Source organism: Salvelinus fontinalis, chromosome 25 (assembly GCF_029448725.1).
Source record: "Salvelinus fontinalis isolate EN_2023a chromosome 25, ASM2944872v1, whole genome shotgun sequence".
Classification (NCBI taxonomy): Eukaryota; Metazoa; Chordata; class Actinopteri; order Salmoniformes; family Salmonidae; genus Salvelinus; species Salvelinus fontinalis.
In genome coordinates this window covers 22,125,053-22,144,897 of record NC_074689.1, presented here as the reverse complement: position 1 = coordinate 22,144,897, position 19,845 = coordinate 22,125,053, and the positions used below count along the sequence as shown (strand labels likewise).

Genomic DNA, 19,845 nt, shown 5'->3' with positions numbered 1-19,845 from the left:
GAGTGTGCAAAGCTGTCATAATGGCAAAGGGTGGCTACTTTGAAGAATCTAAAATATATTTTGATTTGTTTAACACTTATCTGGTTACTACATGATTCCATATGTTATTTCATAGTTTTGATGTCTTCACTATTATTCTACAATGTAGAAAAATAGTACAAATAAAGAAAAACCCTTGAATGAATAGGTGTGTCCAAACTTTTGACTGGTACTGTACATATACACTACATGACCAAAAGTATGTGGACACCTGTTTGTGGAACATCTCATTCCAAAATCATGGGCATTAATATGGAGTTGGTCCCCCCTTTGCTGCTATAACAGCCTCCACTCTTCTGTGAATGCTTTCAACTAGATTTTGGAATGTTGCTACAGGGACCTCAATAGTGAGGTTGGGCACTGATGTTGGGTGATTAGGCCTGGTTCGCAGTCAGCGTTCCAATTCATCCCAAAGATGTTCGATGGAGTTGAGATCAGGGCTTTGTGCAGGCCAGTCAAGTTCTTCCACACCGATCTCGACAAACCATTTCTGTATGGACCTTGCTTTGTGCAAGGGGCCATTGTCATGCTGAAACAGGAAAGGGCCTTCCCCAAACTGTTGCCACAAATTTGGAAGCACAGAATCATCTAGAATGTCATTGTATGCTGTAACATTAAAGATTTCCCTTCACTGGAACATAATTGTACACTCACAAACTCGACCAAAAACGAGGGATGATGGGCTTACTTTGCCAACTTCCATTGCTTGGATAATCATTTCGACCCACGACAAAGATGGCCGCGGGGATTCCCCCAAGGCCATAAGGTAAGTGGAGGAGGATGTGTCTTTTAATGAGTTTGAAACGCAGCCATTAGAGTATGCATATTCATGTAGGCTAGTAGCATAGCATCTATCTCCATTGAATACAGGCGGTTGACGTCAACAAATATAATCGAATATTCAAAACAAGATTTACAATAATGAGATGTATTCACTCATCCAAAGAAAGGAAAGGCGGGAGCTAGACAGCTTGTGGACAACGACTCCCATTGTGAGGGCTAAGAGACGTACACTTTTATGAAGGTCTTACACTATTGTGGAGAGATGTACTGCTTGGATTCTTTACCTACGATAGGAATAAGCTGAAACATTTTTATGTAATTAGTTTAATTATTCTTTTGGCCAAATTTCATATTCACAAATGTAAATTAACAAACACAAAAACACATTTTCTTACCCAACAAAAAGAAATGGAACTGTATTTTAAGACCATTAAATACTCTACTAACCAAAAAGCTGTTAGAATTATAAGTGTATGTATATCCCTTAAGGTCTTTGTGTAATGTAATACTGTACCATCTAGCTCAATTGTCCATTGTATATAATCTATATATACTTGTGTTCCCTCGTGTACTCTCTGTATTGATTTGTTGTTTAAAAAAAAAAAGGTCTAAGAGACGTGTATCTCGTTACAGCTCAGTGACGCAACCTGCTTTTGCTTCCGGTTTGTTGCTACGGCAACAGTAACACGCTAACCCAAACTTGAGGCTGCGAGAGTTAGATGCTGCATCGCACTGTTTACTGCTGCTTTTCAGGGAAAACTCACATATTTATTAGAAATTTATTAGAAAAGTGGAGTTCTTTAAAAAAAAAAATCGAATTGTAATCATGAGTCAACGACAGGTTTTACAAGGTAAGATCATTCGAAGTTGCATGTTTTCACGACTGTTTTCAAGACAGTTTTGATTGAACCCCAAGCAGTGCCAGGCAAAACTTGAAGAACACGATGACTCATTTGTTGAAATATTAATGGATCTATTTTTTAGTGTTTGAGCAGTATCAGAAATCAAGGACACAGTTTGTGCAGACTATTGCTGAGCTTGCAACAAGACCACAAAACATTGAAACTTTACAAAATGCTGGTAAGTTGGGACTTGAGTCGCCTACAGTACCCGTTTCTCTCTAAACCAATATCCTCTTTTAGGTGACTCATTGATGTGCTTCTGATCACATTTCTATAGCTAAAGTTAGCTCTTATAACAAGACACAAGTCCTTCCCTACTGTACCTACCTGTCCCTCCTCTAGGTGTGATGTCCCTGCTGAGGCCTTTACTGCTAGACGTGGTTCCTACCATCCAGCAGACAACTGCTCTAGCTCTGGGACGGCTGGCCAACTACAATGACGACCTGGCAGAGGCCGTCGTCAAGGGAGACATCCTCCCACAGCTCGTCTACTCCCTGACCGAGCAGAACGTATGTCTCTGTCTGTGTATGTGTGTATGTGTGTGTGTACACCTACATACCCTCCCTCATGCACCATGCTGAATGTTGTCCCTGACACTGAGAGTGTGTTGGCATTCTCCCCTGGGAAGGGGGCCACTGCAGAGCCTAAAGCACCTTTCACACCACAGCAGGGCCTCTCTCTCTATCTGGTATCTACCTTCTCACAGGGATCTGGGTGCTTGGCCATTGCTCTGAATGTATACTCTTGCTAAAGAGCATCTGCTAAATGTTCATTAAATATTTTATTCTCCCATCGGTGTGTTTGTGTGCGTGTGTATGTGCGTGTGCGTGTGTGTGTGTGTGTAGAGGTTCTATAAGAAGGCAGCAGCGTTTGTCCTGCGTGCGGTGGCCAAGCACAGCCCTGCTCTGGCCCAGGCCGTGGTGGACTGTGGAGCGCTGGACGCTCTGGTCATCTCTCTGGAAGAGTTTGACCCTGGGGTCAAGGAGGCTGCTGCTTGGGCTTTGGGATACATTGCACGCCACAATGCACGTAAGGATATCGTACACGCACACGCACGCACACACACGCACGCACGCACACACACACACACACACACACACACACACACACACACACACACACACACACACACACACACACACACAGTAACAACCCTCCCCTTTCTGTATGTAGACCTGTCTCAGGCGGTAGTGGATGCGGGGGCCGTTCCTCTGCTGGTGCTGTGTATCCAGGAACCAGAGGTGGCCCTGAAACGCATCGCTGCCTCGGCCCTTAGCGACATCGCCAAGCACTCCCCTGAGCTAGCTCAGACTGTGGTCGACACTGGCGCCATCGCACACCTGGCCCAGATGATCCTCAACCCTGATGCCAAACTGAAGGTGAGGGGCAGGAACACTGAGACAAAATAAGGCCTACCTAGACAGGTTTGCAGATTAAATGTATGTCATGTGGAAAGACATAAACGAGATTAGGTTAGATGTTACAGTCGTCTCTAAAACCCTGCATCCCACTCTCGTTCTTTCCTCCCTCTCCTCTTCTTCAATTCCTCTCCCTCCCCATGCCCCCCCCCCCCCCCCCCCCCCTCCATTCAGAGGCAGGTGTTCTCTGCCCTGAGTCAGATCAGTAAGCACTCGGTGGACCTGGCTGAGATGGTGGTGGAAGCAGAGATCTTCCCTGCTGTCCTGGCCTGCCTCCGAGACCCAGATGAGTACGTCAGGAAGAATGTTACCACACTGATGAGAGAGATCACCAAACACACACCTGAGGTACACACACACACACACACACACACACACACACACACACACACACACACACACACACACACACACACACACACACACACACACACACACACACACACACACACACACACACACACACACACACACACACACACCAAACATCAGAGGTACACAGATGATACACACACCACACTTCAAAGCACACATTCATCTACACCAAACACACCACACACTAGAGGTACCAAAACAAATTCTCACCTGTATCCCTACCCTCGCCTGAATGTGTGTGTGTGTATAGCTGTCTCTGATGATCGTGAACGCGGGTGGTGTGGCTGCGGTAATTGACTACCTGGGTGATAGCCGTGGTAACGTGCGGTTACCTGGGATCATGATGCTTGGATATGTGGCCGCACACTCTGAAAACCTTGCCATGGCCGTCATCGTGTCTAAGGTGTGTGTGTGTGCACTGTGCATGTCTCCAAGGTGTGTGTGTGCACTATGCATGTCTCCAAGGTGTGTGCACTGTGCATGTCTCTAAGGTGTGTGTGTGCACTGTGCATGTCTCCAAGGTGTGTGTGTGTGTGTGCACTGTGGATGTCTCTAAGGTGTGTGTGTGCACTGTGCATGTCTCCAAGGGGTGTGTGTGTGTGTGCACTGTGGATGTCTCTAAGGTGTGTGTGTGCACTGCATGTCTCCAAGGGGTGTGTGTGTGTGTGCACTGTGGATGTCTCTAAGGTGTGTGTGTGCACTGTGCATGTCTCCAAGGGGTGTGTGTGTGTGTGCACTGTGGATGTCTCCAAGGGGTGTGTGTGTGTGTGCACTGTGCATGTCTCTAAGGTGTGTGTGTGCACTGTGCATGTCTCCAAGGGGTGTGTGTGTGTGTGTGCACTGTGCATGTCTCCAAGGGGTGTGTGTGTGTGCACTGTGCATGTCTCCAAGGGGTGTGTGTGTGTGTGCACTGTGCATGTCTCCAAGGGGTGTGTGTGTGTGTGCACTGTGCATGTCTCTAAGGTGTTAGCTCTTTCTCCTTCCCTCTCCTTCATAACCTCTCTCCTCCCTCCTTCCCTCTCCTTCATAACCTCTCTCCTCCCTCCTTCCCTCTCCTTCATAACCTCTCTCCTCCCTCCTTCCCTCTCCTTCATAACCTCTCTCCTCCCTCCTTCCCTCTCCTTCATAACCTCTCTCCTCCCTCCTTCCCTCTCCTTCCTAACTTCTCTCCTCCTCCCTCCTTCCCTCTCCTTCCTAACCGCTCTCCTCCTCCCTCCTTCCCTCTCCTTCATAACCTCTCTCCTCCTCCCTCCTTCCCTCTCCTTCCTAACCACTCTCCTCCTCCCTCCTTCCCTCTCCTTCCTAACCACTCTCCTCCTCCCTCCTTCCCTCTCCTTCCTAACCGCTCTCCTCCTCCCTCCTTCCCTCTCCTTCCTAACCGCTCTCCTCCTCCCTCCTTCCCTCTCCTTCATAACCTCTCTCCTCCCTCCTTCCCTCTCCTTCCTAACTTCTCTCCTCCTCCCTCCTTCCCTCTCCTTCATAACCTCTCTCCTCCCTCCTTCCCTCTCCTTCCTAACCGCTCTCCTCCTCCCTCCTTCCCTCTCCTTCCTAACCACTCTCCTCCTCCCTCCTTCCCTCTCCTTCCTAACCGCTCTCCTCCTCCCTCCTTCCCTCTCCTTCCTAACCGCTCTCCTCCTCCCTCCTTCCCTCTCCTTCATAACCTCTCTCCTCCCTCCTTCCCTCTCCTTCCTAACTTCTCTCCTCCTCCCTCCTTCCCTCTCCTTCATAACCTCTCTCCTCCCTCCTTCCCTCTCCTTCCTAACCGCTCTCCTCCTCCCTCCTTCCCTCTCCTTCATAACCTCTCTCCTCCCTCCTTCCCTCTCCTTCCTAACCTCTCTCCTCCTCCCTCCTTCCCTCTCCTTCCTAACCGCTCTCCTCCTCCCTCCTTCCCTCTCCTTCATAACCTCTCTCCTCCTCCCTCCTTCCCTCTCCTTCCTAACCGCTCTCCTCCTCCCTCCTTCCCTCTCCTTCCTAACCGCTCTCTCCTCCCTCCTTCCCTCTCCTTCCTAACCGCTCTCCTCCTCCCTCCTTCCCTCTCCTTCCTAACCTCTCTCCTCCCTCCTTCCCTCTCCTTCATAACCGCTCTCCTCCTCCCTCCTTCCCTCTCCTTCCTAACCGCTCTCCTCCTCCCTCCTTCCCTCTCCTTCATAACCTCTCTCCTCCTCCCTCCTTCCCTCTCCTTCATAACCTCTCTCCTCCCTCCTTCCCTCTCCTTCATAACCTCTCTCCTCCCTCCTTCCCTCTCCTTCCTAACCGCTCTCCTCCTCCCTCCTTCCCTCTTCTTCATAACCTCTCTCCTCCTCCCTCCTTCCCTCTCCTTCATAACCTCTCTCCTCCCTCCTTCCCTCTCCTTCATAACCTCTCTCCTCCCTCCTTCCCTCTCCTTTCTAACCGCTCTCCTCCTCCCTCCTTCCCTCTCCTTCATAACCTCTCTCCTCCTCCCTCCTTCCCTCTCCTTCATAACCTCTCTCCTCCCTCCTTCCCTCTCCTTCATAACCTCTCTCCTCCTCCCTCCTTCCCTCTCCTTCATAACCGCTCTCCTCCTCCCTCCTTCCCTCTCCTTCATAACCTCTCGCCTCCTCCTGTCCTCCCTGGTTGTTGTTGCTCCTCCGGCCCTGTAGGGGGTGCCCCAGCTGGCCATCTGTCTGTCTGAGGAGCCAGAGGAGCACATCAAAGCGGCCACAGCGTGGGCGTTTGGCCAGATCGGCCGCCACACCCCGGAGCACGCTAGGGCCGTGTCCACAGCTAACGTCCTGCCCAAGCTGCTGGCCCTCTACATGGACACGGACAGCTCAGAGGACCTGCAGGTCAAGGTAAGGTGTCATATGTCAATGTTGTCACAGGTTACACAAAACCTGTGTAGTAGGCAGGGATGCTACTGAAGATCTTACTGAACAATTCTGAGGGTCATAAGAGCTGCAGACAGTAAGACCATAACGTATTCTCTATCATCCTGAGTCCTGACATCTCCCCTCCCTGCTTCTGTCCCCCAGGCTAAGAAGGCTCTGAAGAGCATTCTACAGAAGTGCACCTACCTGCCTGCTCTGGAGCCCCTGCTCTACGAAGCTCCGAGCAACATCCTGAAACATGTCGTCTGCCAGTTCAGCAAGGTGGGGGCGCATTTGTCAACACTTATTTACATAGGCCTCTTCAGACTACTAGGTATCACAGAAAATATTCTACAAGGGCCCCACACAGCCTAATACTATTTTCAACTTGGAAATCAGAATGTTTTAATACATATAAGTTTAGGACATTTTTTAAAACATGTTTGAGAAACATAATTTTCATCAGTCCAGTTTACAAGTGCAAGACTTGATTTAATCTCTGTCTGGGTAACCAGCCCTGAAGGTTTTGTTCAGACAGCCCAGGGTTTCAAAATCCAGTGCATTCTATTCCTTGTATCCTCCCCTCTTCCCTTCTCTCCCCCCTCTCCCCTTCTCTCCCCCCTCTCCAGGTGCTGCCCCATGACAGCAAGGCTCGTCGTCTGTTTGTAACCAGCGGAGGCCTGAAGAAGGTTCAGGAAATTAAGGCTGATCCTGGATCTGCCCTGCAGGAGTACATCAACTCTATCAACAACTGTTACCCTGAGGAGATAGTCAGGTACACACACACACACACACAATCTCACACAAAAACATCATATTCATCTAGCATGTTTCGACTACCAGGCATTTCCTCAGCCCCAAGTGAACCCTAAATGTGTCCTCTGTTCTCTTGCTGTAGGTACTACTCCCCTGGCTACTCAGAGACTCTGCTGGCGCGGGTAGAGAAGTACCAGCCTGTCTGAGGGTCTTAGCCCAGCTTACTGGGGGTTACGGGCTCACATACCTCTATTACTGATTTGACTATTTCACCCCCGACCATGAATATGAGGACAGCAGACCTATATAAAACAATCTCTTATTATTGCAGTGATTATGTTGTCTGTCTTTGTCTCAATGGCCAGTACATTATCATATGGACTGTATATGCATTGTCATAGCTGTGTAGGTCTGTGTTAGCATTTGTTAAGAGGAATGAGGAATTGCATTATTAACTTGCTCAACAGTGTAGTCTGTATGCCTAAACAAGTCACTTATTAGTATTGAACCATTGTATATGCAGCTAATATTCATAGGTTTATTTTATATTTATAGGATATATGATTGTTTCCACTAGAAATGTAATGTTGTGTGCATTATTGCTTTTCATCCAGCATGCATGTCTTTCAAAAAATAAAATAAACATTATAGTAAATGAAACGTAACAAGCCTAACACCATAAATATTTTTAATTAAAACAGAACAGTGAAAATAAAGATATACTCAATTTTAGATACGAACTCTGCATTGTTATTTTCCATATTCAGTATTTCCTCCTTAAAATAATGTTTTCTAGGACTTCCTAGGACCTGTAGATGGATCGTCTTATAATGTCTTCCTAACGATTCCTTTGTTGCACCTCATCTTATAAACTAGTACTCAGTTGAATGTCAACAAATTAATTCTGATTAATAAGATACATTTTTTTATCATACAGACAGAATGTCGTTGACAGCTGCCTTTGCGGTTGTTGTAGGCTACCGCACAGACCCATACAAGTTGTAACCAGCTCTCTGCTGCTCCCTGGCGGCCGCATTCTCCTTCCGTCTCACATTTCATTTTCCCAACAGTTGTGCAGCACATGGCGACTGTTTGTTTACTGTCCGTGACATGGGTTAACTCCAGATTGCGCTGACGGTAAAAATATGGTTGGTGTATGTGCGAGTCTTTCTAACCACTACTGGGCTACATGATGTGCAGAATGATTTGGGGAGGCAGGTAGCCTAGTGGTTAGAGCTTTGGACTAGTAAGCGAAAAGGTTGCGAGATCGAATCCCCGAGGTGACAAGGTTAAACTCTGTTGTTCTACCCCTGAACAAGGCAGTTAACCTACTTTTCCCATGCCGTCATTGAAAATAAGAATTTGTTCTTAACTGACTTGCCTAGTTAAATAAAGTTAACATAAAAAAATTGTCTGCTATTGACGTATATGGGCGAGGAGCCTTATTACAGGACCACCAGAATATTTTGTATAAAAATAAACTTGGGTTTAGAATATAATGAAAAGAGTTGCTGTTGGGTTGGGTAAGATGTCAATTTGGATTGAATTGAAATGGCCCGTCGAATCAATGGTTTAGAATTCAAGGTTCACTGCAGCCTCTCAGACTAGAGAGAGGAGAAAATCAATGCGAGTTCTCTGGAGCACAATTCAGAATGAATAAAGTCTGTCGAAATGTACATTTAAATGTGTTATTGCTTTTTTGTCTCAGTAAATCGTTTAATGAATTAATAATAGACTTAGTATACCGGCTAATTGTTAGGATAAATAGGAACATTTTCCTTAACATAATGGTTGTATTTTTAAAGCCCATAAACGGGAGAGAAAAAAGTTAAGCAAAAAGAACCAAAGCCCTCACACACTCTGAATAAATCATATAAACTACGTTAGACTACAAATCTTCTGACGCTACAATGCTCTCATGTAATTGATCTTCTTTTTTAGACTGAAATGCGGTCTGCTAATTCAGACCTAGGTTGTCTGCTACTTTAGAAATCTAACTTTAATTTAAGATACAAAAACAAGTTTTCGTTTTATGATTTTCAAGGGGGGTTGGAACGTTCATCCATATGGACGGACAATTTGTTTATACATTTCTTGCAACATTCGATAGGGCGTGTGAGTAATATATTTATTTTATTGGGTAATCTATTCATTTCCGGTCATCTTAATTAACATTTCAGATAAACAAAGAAGGATTTAATGTTCACACGAGAAGCACTTTTAATTTCAAGCAAGCAAGCACGCACGCACGCACGCACGCACGCACGCACGCACGCACACACACACACACACACACACACACACACACACACACACACACACACACACACACACACACACACACACACACAGAGCACCTGGACAGGCGTGAATCCCCACAGTGTGTGTGATAATCACCCTCACTTTGTCATTATTCTTATAATATAGGATATAGGAAGACCTATATTATTCAGGCCTATTAGCCTCACCAGGGTTAAAGGCTGCAAGAAGATATGCTTAAGGCTGTAAAGTGTCTTCAGAAAATATTCACACCCTATAACTTTATCCACATTTTGTTTTGTTGCAGCCTGAATTTAAAAGGATTACATTTAGATTTTGTGTCACTGATCTACACACAATACCCCATAATGTCAAAGTGGAATTTTGTCTGTATAACATTTTTGAAATGAATAATAATTCAAATCTGAAATGTCTTGAGTCAATAAGTATTCAACCCCTTTGTTATGGCAGGTCTATATAAGTTCAGGAGTAAAAATGTGCTTAACAAGTCACATAATAATTTGCATGGAATCATTCTGTGTTCAATAATAGTGTTTAACATAATTTTTGAATGACTACCTCATCTCTGTACCTCACACATACAATTATCTGTAAGATCCCTCAATTGAGCACAGATTCAAGTACAGATTTAACCAAAAGGACCAGGGAGGTTTTTCAATGCCTCACCCCCAAAAATTGGTAGAATCTTAAAAAAAAATATAAATATAAAAAAATAAGCAGATGCTGAAAATCCCTTTGAGCATGGTGAAATTATTAATTAGGCTTTGGATGGTGTATCAATACACCCAGTCACTACAAAGATACAGGCATCCTTCCTAACTCAGTTGCCTTAGAGGAAGGAAACTGCTCAGGGATTTCACCATGAGGCCAACAGGGATTTTAAAACAGTTACAGAGTTTAATGGTTGCAATATGAGAAAACTGAGGATGGATCAACAACATTGTAGTTACCCCACAATACTAACCTAAATGACAGAGTGAAAAGAAGGACGCCTGTATAGAATATAAATATTCTAAAACATGCATCCTGTTTGCACCAAGGCACTTAAGAAATACTGCAAAACAATATTGCAAAGAAATTTACTTTTTGTCCTGAATACAAAGAGTTATGTTTGGGGCAAATCCAATGCAAAACATCACTGAGTACCACTCTTCATATTTTCAAGCACGGTAGTGGCTGCATCATGTTATGGGTATGCTTGTCATCGGCAAGGACTAGGGAGTTTTTTAGGATAGAAAGAAAAGGAATAGCGCTAAGCACAGGCAAAATCCTAGAGGAAAACCTGGTTCAGTCTTCTTTCCAACAGATGCAGTTGTAAATGAGAACTTGTTCTCAACTGGCCTTCCTGGTTAAATAAAGGTGAAAAAAACAGGCACTAGGAGACGAATTCACCTTTCAGCAGGACAATAACCTAAAACACAAGGCCAAATCTACACTGGAGTTGCTTACCAAGACAACATTGAATGTTTCTGAGTGGCCAAGATGCAGGCAAGACTTGAACATGTCTTTCTAGCAATAAACAACAACCAACTTGCTAGAGCTTGAAGAATTTTTTAAAGAATAGTGGGCAAATATTGTACAATCCAGGTGTGCAAAGCTCTTAGAGACTTACTCAAAAAGACTCACAGCTGTAATTCTGCCAAATCTGTTTCTAACATGTATTGTCTCAGGAGAGTGAATACATTATTGTTTTGTAATTTTACCACTTTTTCTCCCCAATTGGTAGTTATAGTCTTGTCCCATCCCTGCAACTCCCCTACGGACTCAGGAGAGGTGAAGGTTGAGAACCATGCATCCCCTGAAACACGACCCTACCAAGCCGCACTGCTTCTTGACATACTGCTCGCTTAACTCGGAAGCCAGCCACACCAATGCGTCGGAGGAAACAACGTCCAGCTGGTGACCGAAGTCAGCTTGCAGGCGCCCGCCCCGCCACAAGGACTCGTTAGAGCGCGATGGGATAAGGAAATCCCTGCCGGCCAAACCCTTCCCTAACCCGGGCAACACTGGGCCTATTGTGCGCTGCCTCATGGGTCTCCCGGTCGACATCCTGGGATCATACCCAGGTCTGTAGTGTCACCTCAAGCATTGCAACGCAGTGCCTTAGACCACTGCACCACTCGGGAGGCCAGGAGGGTGAATACTGATCTAATCAAGATATATTTGAGTTTTATTTTTCTTACATTCTTACAAGTATTTGTATAGATCATTGACCAAAAGCGACAATTAAATACATTTGAATCCCGCTTTGTTACACAACAAAATATGTAAAAGGTCAAAGAATGTGAATACTTTCTGAAGGCAATACAGATTCTGGCCTGTGCATAAGGATGCACCATGTTACTGTAAAATTACTGTAACTCAACAAGCACAATCCACCATGCAACATAGCTAGAGTACATGAGGACAACTACTGGCTTTTACAATCCAATTACACAGTGTTTTGCATGGTGCATGAAGGGACCCATTTTTGACAGTGAACACATATCCTGTAACTTAGTAAGCCAATATCGTTCATAGGTTTATTAATACTATAATGACGCTAACAACCCTGCTGACCAGATGTGGCAAGTACATGAAGGCCTGTCTCTAAGGCTGTGTAGTGGCAGGTATTGACTCGCAATGACTGCAGGGCAATGTAGTCTAATTATGACTACAGATGATTGTGTGAAGGTTGACTGACAGTGGCAGGAATGCTAATTATAAAAGTGTTTACGCGTGTGTGTGTGCGTGCGTGTGTGCACGTGCGCAATCTCTGCAATCTGCTCCCGGTTAAGAGAATTGTAAATTATCGTACAAAGGGATGCTTTCTCTCTTCCTTAGTGAAATCGTTTTGTTTCAGTTTTTCATACATTTCCTCACACCAGTGTATATTCTGTTTCTCACACCGCATACAGTGGGTTCAGGGTTGCAGCTGTTACCTGTTCTCATTTCTTATTAACGTGAAAACACGCCCACCTATAACTTTTATCTACAGCCTCTTCAGTCCTTCATCTCCATCTCGCTGCATCTCTTTTACTGCAGCCAGTCCGCCCGATCTGACGCAGATCCACCAACGAACGCAGACAAATGGAAAATGCATTTCTTATGCACACAAACGTTTATCGTTTGCATTTACGCGTTTGTTGTCAACGGAGCTACTGAAAGCATTTCAGGAAAAGGTAGGCATTTTTAAACTCTTTTACAATCAGGCCTAAGGCAATACAAACAGCCCAACTGTCGCCTATACAATTAATGCAAACGACAGGCCACTACACGGAAAACAAGTGATTCATTCACCTAAAATATTTTGCAATAAAACGCCTGGTGTTTTTCTAAACAATTTTTGTCAAAGAATGACCATTTGTGTAGTTGTTACAGGCCTAAGTGTTTTAAATTGCATTCATTTATGTAAGTCATTTTCATATAATTAACTAGCCTACCCAACCACTTAAAGTAAACCAATTTGATCAAATAAACAATCTTACCTTTTGTGTCTTGCCTGTTATTCTGTACCACAGTGTTGCAGTGGTTTGTGGGGTGTTATAACAACAGTTCTGCTGGACCAGCCAGTGGTCTGTCTAAAGCCCCGGATTGTCGAGGACTCCACCCCATCACCTGCTCACAGGGCTGTCTGGATGGCGGGTAAGAGAGGGAGTTATTGTACTTTTATATCACCACAGAAAAGAAGCTTACTTAAAAAAAAACAATATTCACAAACTGTATAATGTTTGATAGAAACATAACAAATGAAAAACACCTGTTGTGATGCGCTTGACATGCATCCTTGATGTGGAGACATAGAATCAGCCCCTTTCTGACAATGCCGTGGAAAATGTTTTTGAGTTACATTTTCACTAAGCAGGCATGGTGTCCTGTATGAAGGGAAGACAAATAATCTGTAAGGCATGTCTACACATTCCTAAACCACAGACTTTCTTCAGATAGAGAGAGGGAGACAGAGAGAGGGAGAGAGAGAAAGAGAACGAGGGAGAGTGAGAGAGCTAGATAGATTTAAAAGTAATCAGACAACTAAATCTGTAATGAAGATGATTCGATTTTTTCCTGTATGTTGCAGGTACGATGTGGCAGCGTTGTCGGGGGAGACGTGTTACTGTGGTCATTATGGGATGGAGGGGCTGGTGGCCAGGGAGTGTCCAGACATCTCTACTAAAGGGGAGTCAGACACTGTCCCACAAAACAACTCTACAGGGTGGTGAGATATATTTTATGCAGTTTTGATTGTGAGAGCCCTAGTGAGTAAGATTTATATTACATGATGTCAATTAAACTTGAAATTTGAAACTTGAATATACCCAGGAGAAGTTTAGATTCATTGTCTCCTATTTTTACATACAAAACTATTGACTAGACCGCTGGGTACTGTATGTTAATTCAAACATCTCTGACACCTACTGTATGTATACCCTATCTGTCTGCAGGTGTTGTGACTCTGTCTGTCTGCCGTGTGGAGATGGGAAGGACATGTTGGCTGTATACAGAACACTGGGGCCTTACATCCGGAATGTCAGCCTGGCAGTACTGACTGACACAGTGCATTCTGGGATGCCTTTCCTCTTGGAGGTTTCTGGATACCTGGCGGCTCCTCCCACTCAGCCAACAGGTTAGTTAAACTTTTTATCAATCCACTATTTACCTGGTTTTATAGAAGTTACAGTGTAAAATGGTAATTACATATGAATAACCTCATCATTGACTGATTAGTTGATGTGTTGTTTGTTGGTTATGATTGGACCGTTGTGTGGTTGTCAGGGATATATGGCCTGGAAGGAGAGAACCTATCGTCTGTGGATGTTCAATTCAGTGGGAAGGGCCACAAAGGTCAAAGTTCACACAGCGTCATCATCCAGGACGATGGCTTCTTCACCTTCTCCTCTGATTGGATGCTGGAAAACCCTGGAACATACCAAATTAGTATGTCAAAAACAAATAGATGTTTTATTTTTTATTAATGGGAATAAGAAATGTTACATCTCACATTCTCCCCTCTCCCTCTCTCTCTAGAGATCTCAGTCTCCAACCTCCTCTCCCAGCTCTTCTCCTCCCTCTATCTCTCTGTCTTGCATCCCTCTCCAGAGGGTTTGGAGGTCAGCCTGGTCCAGGGGCAAGGGGGTACCCCCTCCTGCCTGCCCTACCCAGCCCAGGACACCCAATCCCGGGCTCTGGAGAAGGCCTACCTGGGTGATACCCTCACCCTCCAGGCATATGTAGGAGCTGGAATCAGGGTGCAGTTCCACTGGAGATTCATCAGTGATGATGAAAAGGAAGAGGAAGAGGAGGGAAAGAGGAGGGATGTAAAGATAGACTGCCTTCCCGATTCTGATTGTCTGAGCAGCACTGTGGTGAGAGGTTTACACCACATCTGACTTGGGCTTTTCTAGGGGTCAAAACTTTTCGTTCACTGTTATGATATCATGACAATTGGACTCTATTCCATATTTTCAGAGGCAACTGTTTAAAACTGAGGGGATTCACACTGTCAAGGTCAATGCTTCCAATAAATATGGCTGGACTGAGAAAACCATCCATATTGTGAGTAGTCTGCCACTATGTTACTTTCAGTCAAGCACTAATTTATAAACAGTCTGTTAACATTTTACAGGTGGATTGAGTAACACATTCAGTTTGATAGCTCTACCTGATTTCTTCAGACTTCACTTGTAATAGGGGTGCTCTTTCTCTGTGTACAGGCGGTGGTGAGGCGTGTTGTGTGTGATTTGATTCTGGAGAGTCGGTCTGGGTACCATCTGGCTGCTGGTCAGAACATTTCTGTGGACCTGCAGCTCTACACCACGCAGAGACAGAGCCTACTGCTCAACCTCACACTGACCTACCAGGGAAAACACAGCGTCAACCAAGACCATGTCCACAACCTCAACCAAACCTTCAATCATGACGATGCTGACCATGAAAACAATCAAAACCATGACCAAACAGAAGATCACAACCTCAACCAAACCTTCAATCATGACGATGCTGACCATGAAAACAATCAAAACCATGACCAAACAGAAGATCACAACCTCAACCAAAACCAAACCTACAGTCATGAACCTGACCACTTCTACAACTTTACCCTAGCGCTTGAACTCAACCACAACCAAACCCAGGGTCATGACAATGACGATCACACCGTGTCCCTCCAATTCACCCACACCCTCTCCCTGTCCTCTTACCCCCAGCCCTCCAGCCCCCTGCACCTCCGCTCTTCCTATGGCCAGACCAGCTGCCACCTCCAGTTCCGCCTGCACTACCCCCTCCCCCCCACCGTGGGACAGTATACCCTCTCAGCCACAGTCTTCTCCCTCTCTGATCCTGCTGTGCCGCTACTCTCCGCCTGTCTCCCTTGCCCCCTGGTGGTGTACGACCGCATACGCCGGCTCTGGCCGGCTGGAACGTGGAGCGCTGTGGTTCAGTCACGGTCAGAACTCAACCTCACGGTCACCAGCCAGGCTGACCGCATGGGTTCTAAGATGCTTTGGACAGTTGCTAGGGGCAACACCACTGTGTTCAACAGGATCACGGAGGCCTGGACCGTGACCATGACATTCTCGATCGCAGGGACCTATCTGGTCACGGTCAAAGCCTTCAACCCAATCAGCTGGGTTGGCTTCCACACACACTTCCTGGTCCAAGATCCAGTCGGAGAATTTTTGTTGAATGTTCCAAGAGTGGTCACGGTCGACTGTCCGACCGCAGCGTTGTTCACCATCACAACAGGGTCGAACATGTCTGTGGTGGTGTTAACGAACACATCCGTGCTGTACCAGAACAACAGCTACACAGCATGGGAGGAGGTGACCGTGGGTTTGTTGTTTGACTGTACTGGGACCACTGAGGTCGAGGTCAGAGCTGAGAACCTAGTCTCCTCTGAGAACAGGTCTGTGAACGTGTGTGTTCAGCTCTTCAGAAAGTGGTTACACACGGTCACCATGGATATAACTCTACCACCGGTCATTGGGCCGAGCCTAGCCCTCAGTACCAGGGTAAATGGTAAGGAAAAATGTCATTCTCAAGTACTTTACTCTGATTCACCATAATATGTCTATGTTCGTGTGAATGTTTAAAGCTTTTCAACTGTTTTAAGATGGTGTGCCTGAACAGAAGGACACTGCCAAGACTTGGGCAGAGAAACATTAGAAACTGCTAAGGCTGGGGCAGAGTAACATTAGAAACTGCCAAGACTGAGGCAGAGTAACATTAGAAACTGCCAAGACTGAGGCAGAGTAGCATTAGAAACTGCCAAGACTGAGGCAGAGTAACATTAGAAACTGCCAAGACTGAGGCAGAGTAGCATTAGAAACTGCCAAGACTGAGGCAGAGTAACATTAGAAACTGCCAAGACTGGGGCAGAGTAACATTATAAACTGCCAAGACTGAGGCAGAGTAACATTATAAACTGCCAAGACTGAGGCAGAGTAACATTAGAAACTGCCAAGACTGGGGCAGAGTAACATTAGAAACTGCCAAGACTGAGGCAGAGTAACATTAGAAACTGCCAAGACTGAGGCAGAGTAACATTAGAAACTGCCAAGACTGGGGCAGAGTAACATTAGAAACTGCCAAGAATGAGGCAGAGTAACATTAGAAACTGCCAAGAATGAGGCAGAGTAACATTAGAAACTGCCAAGAATGAGGCAGAGTAACATTAGAAACTGCCAAGAATGAGGCAGAGTAACATTAGAAACTGCCAAGACTGAGGCAGAGTAACATTAGAAACTGCCAAGAATGAGGCAGAGTAACATTAGAAACTGCCAAGACTGAGGCAGAGTAACATTAGAAACTGCCAAGACTGGGGCAGAGTAACATTAGAAACTGCCAAGACTGGGGCAGATTAACATTAGAAACTGCCAAGACTGAGGCAGAGTAACATTAGAAACTGCCAAGACTGAGGCAGAGTAACATTAGAAACTGCCAAGACTGGGGCAGAGTAACATTAGAAACTGCCAATACTGAGGCAGAGTAACATTAGAAACTGCCAAGACTGGGGCAGATTAACATTAGAAACTGCCAAGACTGAGGCAGAGTAACATTAGAAACTGCTAAGGCTGGGGCAGAGTAACTTTAGAAACGGCTAAGACTGGGGCAGAGTAACATTAGAAACTGTCAAGACTGCGGCAGAGTAACATTAGAAACTGCTCAGACTGGGGCTGAGTAACATTAGAAACGGCTAAGACTGGGGCAGAGTAACATTAGAAACTGTCAAGACTGCGGCAGAGTAACATTAGAAACTGCCAAGACTGGGGCAGAGTAACATTAGAAACTGCCAAGACTGAGGCAGAGTAACATTAGAAACTGCCAAGACTGAGGCAGAGTAACATTAGAAACTGCCAAGACTGGGGCAGAGTAACATTAGAAACTGCCAATACTGAGGCAGAGTAACATTAGAAACTGCCAAGACTGGGGCAGATTAACATTAGAAACTGCCAAGACTGAGGCAGAGTAACATTAGAAACTGCTAAGGCTGGGGCAGAGTAACATTAGAAACGGCTAAGACTGGGGCAGAGTAACATTAGAAACTGTCAAGACTGGGGCAGAGTAACATTAGGAACTGCCAAGACTGGGGCAGAGTAACATTAGAGACGGCTAAAACTAGGGCAGAGTAACATTAGAGACGGCTAAAACTAGGGCAGAGTAACATTAGAAACTGTCAAGACCGAGGCAGAGTAACATTAGAAACGGCCAAGACTGGGGCAGAGTAACATTAGAAACTGCTAAGACTGGGGCAGAGTAACATTAGAAACTGCTAAGACTGGGGCAGAGTAACATTAGAAACTGCCAAGACTGAGGCAGAGTAACATTAGAAACTGCCAAGACTGGGGCAGAGTAACATTAAAAACTGCCAAGACTGGGGCAGAGTAACATTAGAAACTGCCAATACTGAGGCAGAGTAACATTAGAAACTTCCAAGACTGGGGCAGATTAACATTAGAAACTGCCAAGACTGAGGCAGAGTAACATTAGAAACTGCTAAGGCTGGGGCAGAGTAACATTAGAAACGGCTAAGACTGGGGCAGAGTAACATTAGAAACTGTCAAGACTGGGGCAGAGTAACATTAGGAACTGCCAAGACTGGGGCAGAGTAACATTAGAGACGGCTAAAACTAGGGCAGAGTAACATTAGAGACGGCTAAAACTAGGGCAGAGTAACATTAGAAACTGTCAAGACCGAGGCAGAGTAACATTAGAGACGGCTAAAACTAGGGCAGAGTAACATTAGAGACGGCTAAAACTAGGGCAGAGTAACATTAGAAACTGTCAAGACCGAGGCAGAGTAACATTAGAAACGGCCAAGACTGGGGCAGAGTAACATTAGAAACTGCTAAGACTGGGGCAGAGTAACATTAGAAACTGCTAAGACTGGGGCAGAGTAACATTAGAAACTGCCAAGACTGGGGCAGAGTAACATTAGGAACTGCCAAGACTGGGGCAGAGTAACATTATAAACTGCTAAGACTGGGGCAGAGTAACATTATAAACTGCGAAGACTGGGGCAGAGTAACATTAGACACTGCCAAGACTGCGGCAGAGTAACATTAGAAACTGCCAAGACTGGGGCAGAGTAACATTATAAACTGCCAAGACTGGGACAGAGTAACATTAGAAACTGCTAAGACTGGGGCAGAGTAACATTAGAAACTGCCAAGACTGGGGCAGAGTAAGATTAGAAATGGCTAAAACCAGGGCAGAGTAACATTAGAAACAGCTAAAACAGGGGCAGAGTAACATTAGAAACTGCTAAGACTGGGGCAGAGTAACATTAGAAACTGCTAAGACTGGGGCAGAGTAACATTAGAAACTGCTAAGACTGGGGCAGAGTAACATTAGAAACAGCTAAAAATGGGGCAGAGTAACATTAGAGACGGATAAGACTGGGGCAGAGTAAAATTAGAAACTGCTAAGACTGGGGCAGAGTAACATTAGACACTGCCAAGACTGGGGCAGAATAACATTAGAAACTGCTAAGACTGGGGCAGAGTAACATTAGAAACTGCTAAGACTGGGGCAGAGTAACATTAGAAACTGCCAAGACTGGGGCAGAGTAACATTGAAAAGTTCCTTACCTGGCTTTCCCCCTCCAATAATTCCTGCATTCTTGATTGCTGTCCAACTAAACCTGTATTTCAACATCAGAATTGTATAAGGCTTTTGTGGAATTCCTCTCAAGCACATCTGATAATCTGATCCTCGCGCCTTCTCACTACATGGAGAAACTAGAAGGGACGGAAGCCAGGGGCTTTTTACTACCATATCCTCTCTAACATGGTCATCTAGTAACTACCATATCCTCTCTAAAATGGTCATCTAGTAACTACCCTGTCCTCTCTAACATGGTCATCTAGTAACTACCCTGTCCTTTCTAACATGGTCATCTAGTAACTACCCTGTCCTCTCTATCATGGTCATCTAGTAACTACCCTGTCCTCTCTATCATGGTCATCTAGTAACTACCCTGTCCTCTCT

General features: G+C 45.2%; 1 protein-coding gene across 1 annotated transcript; it reads left to right on the top strand.

Annotated features, from left to right (window-relative positions):
- The first annotated feature begins 1,498 nt into the window (after positions 1 to 1,498).
- Positions 1,499 to 7,833, top strand: spag6 (sperm associated antigen 6). The gene is made up of 11 exons (XM_055881625.1): positions 1,499 to 1,673; positions 1,807 to 1,902; positions 2,067 to 2,233; positions 2,570 to 2,753; positions 2,898 to 3,103; positions 3,317 to 3,490; positions 3,768 to 3,920; positions 6,139 to 6,330; positions 6,511 to 6,627; positions 6,975 to 7,120; positions 7,244 to 7,833. Exons 1-11 carry the CDS (start codon positions 1,649 to 1,651, stop codon positions 7,305 to 7,307), a joined length of 1,524 nt encoding a protein of 507 aa, XP_055737600.1. The 5' UTR covers positions 1,499 to 1,648; the 3' UTR covers positions 7,308 to 7,833.
- Positions 7,834 to 19,845: the final 12,012 nt, after the last annotated feature.

Bases quoted from the DNA above. Each gene is read 5' to 3' on its own strand.
- spag6 (XM_055881625.1), top strand. From the start codon at position 1,649: ATGAGTCAACGACAGGTTTTACAAG. The intron at 1,674-1,806 runs GTAAGATCATTC...TCTATTTTTTAG, and splicing joins TCAACGACAGGTTTTACAAG to TGTTTGAGCAGTATCAGAAA. The intron at 2,234-2,569 runs GTATGTCTCTGT...GTGTGTGTGTAG, and splicing joins ACTCCCTGACCGAGCAGAAC to AGGTTCTATAAGAAGGCAGC.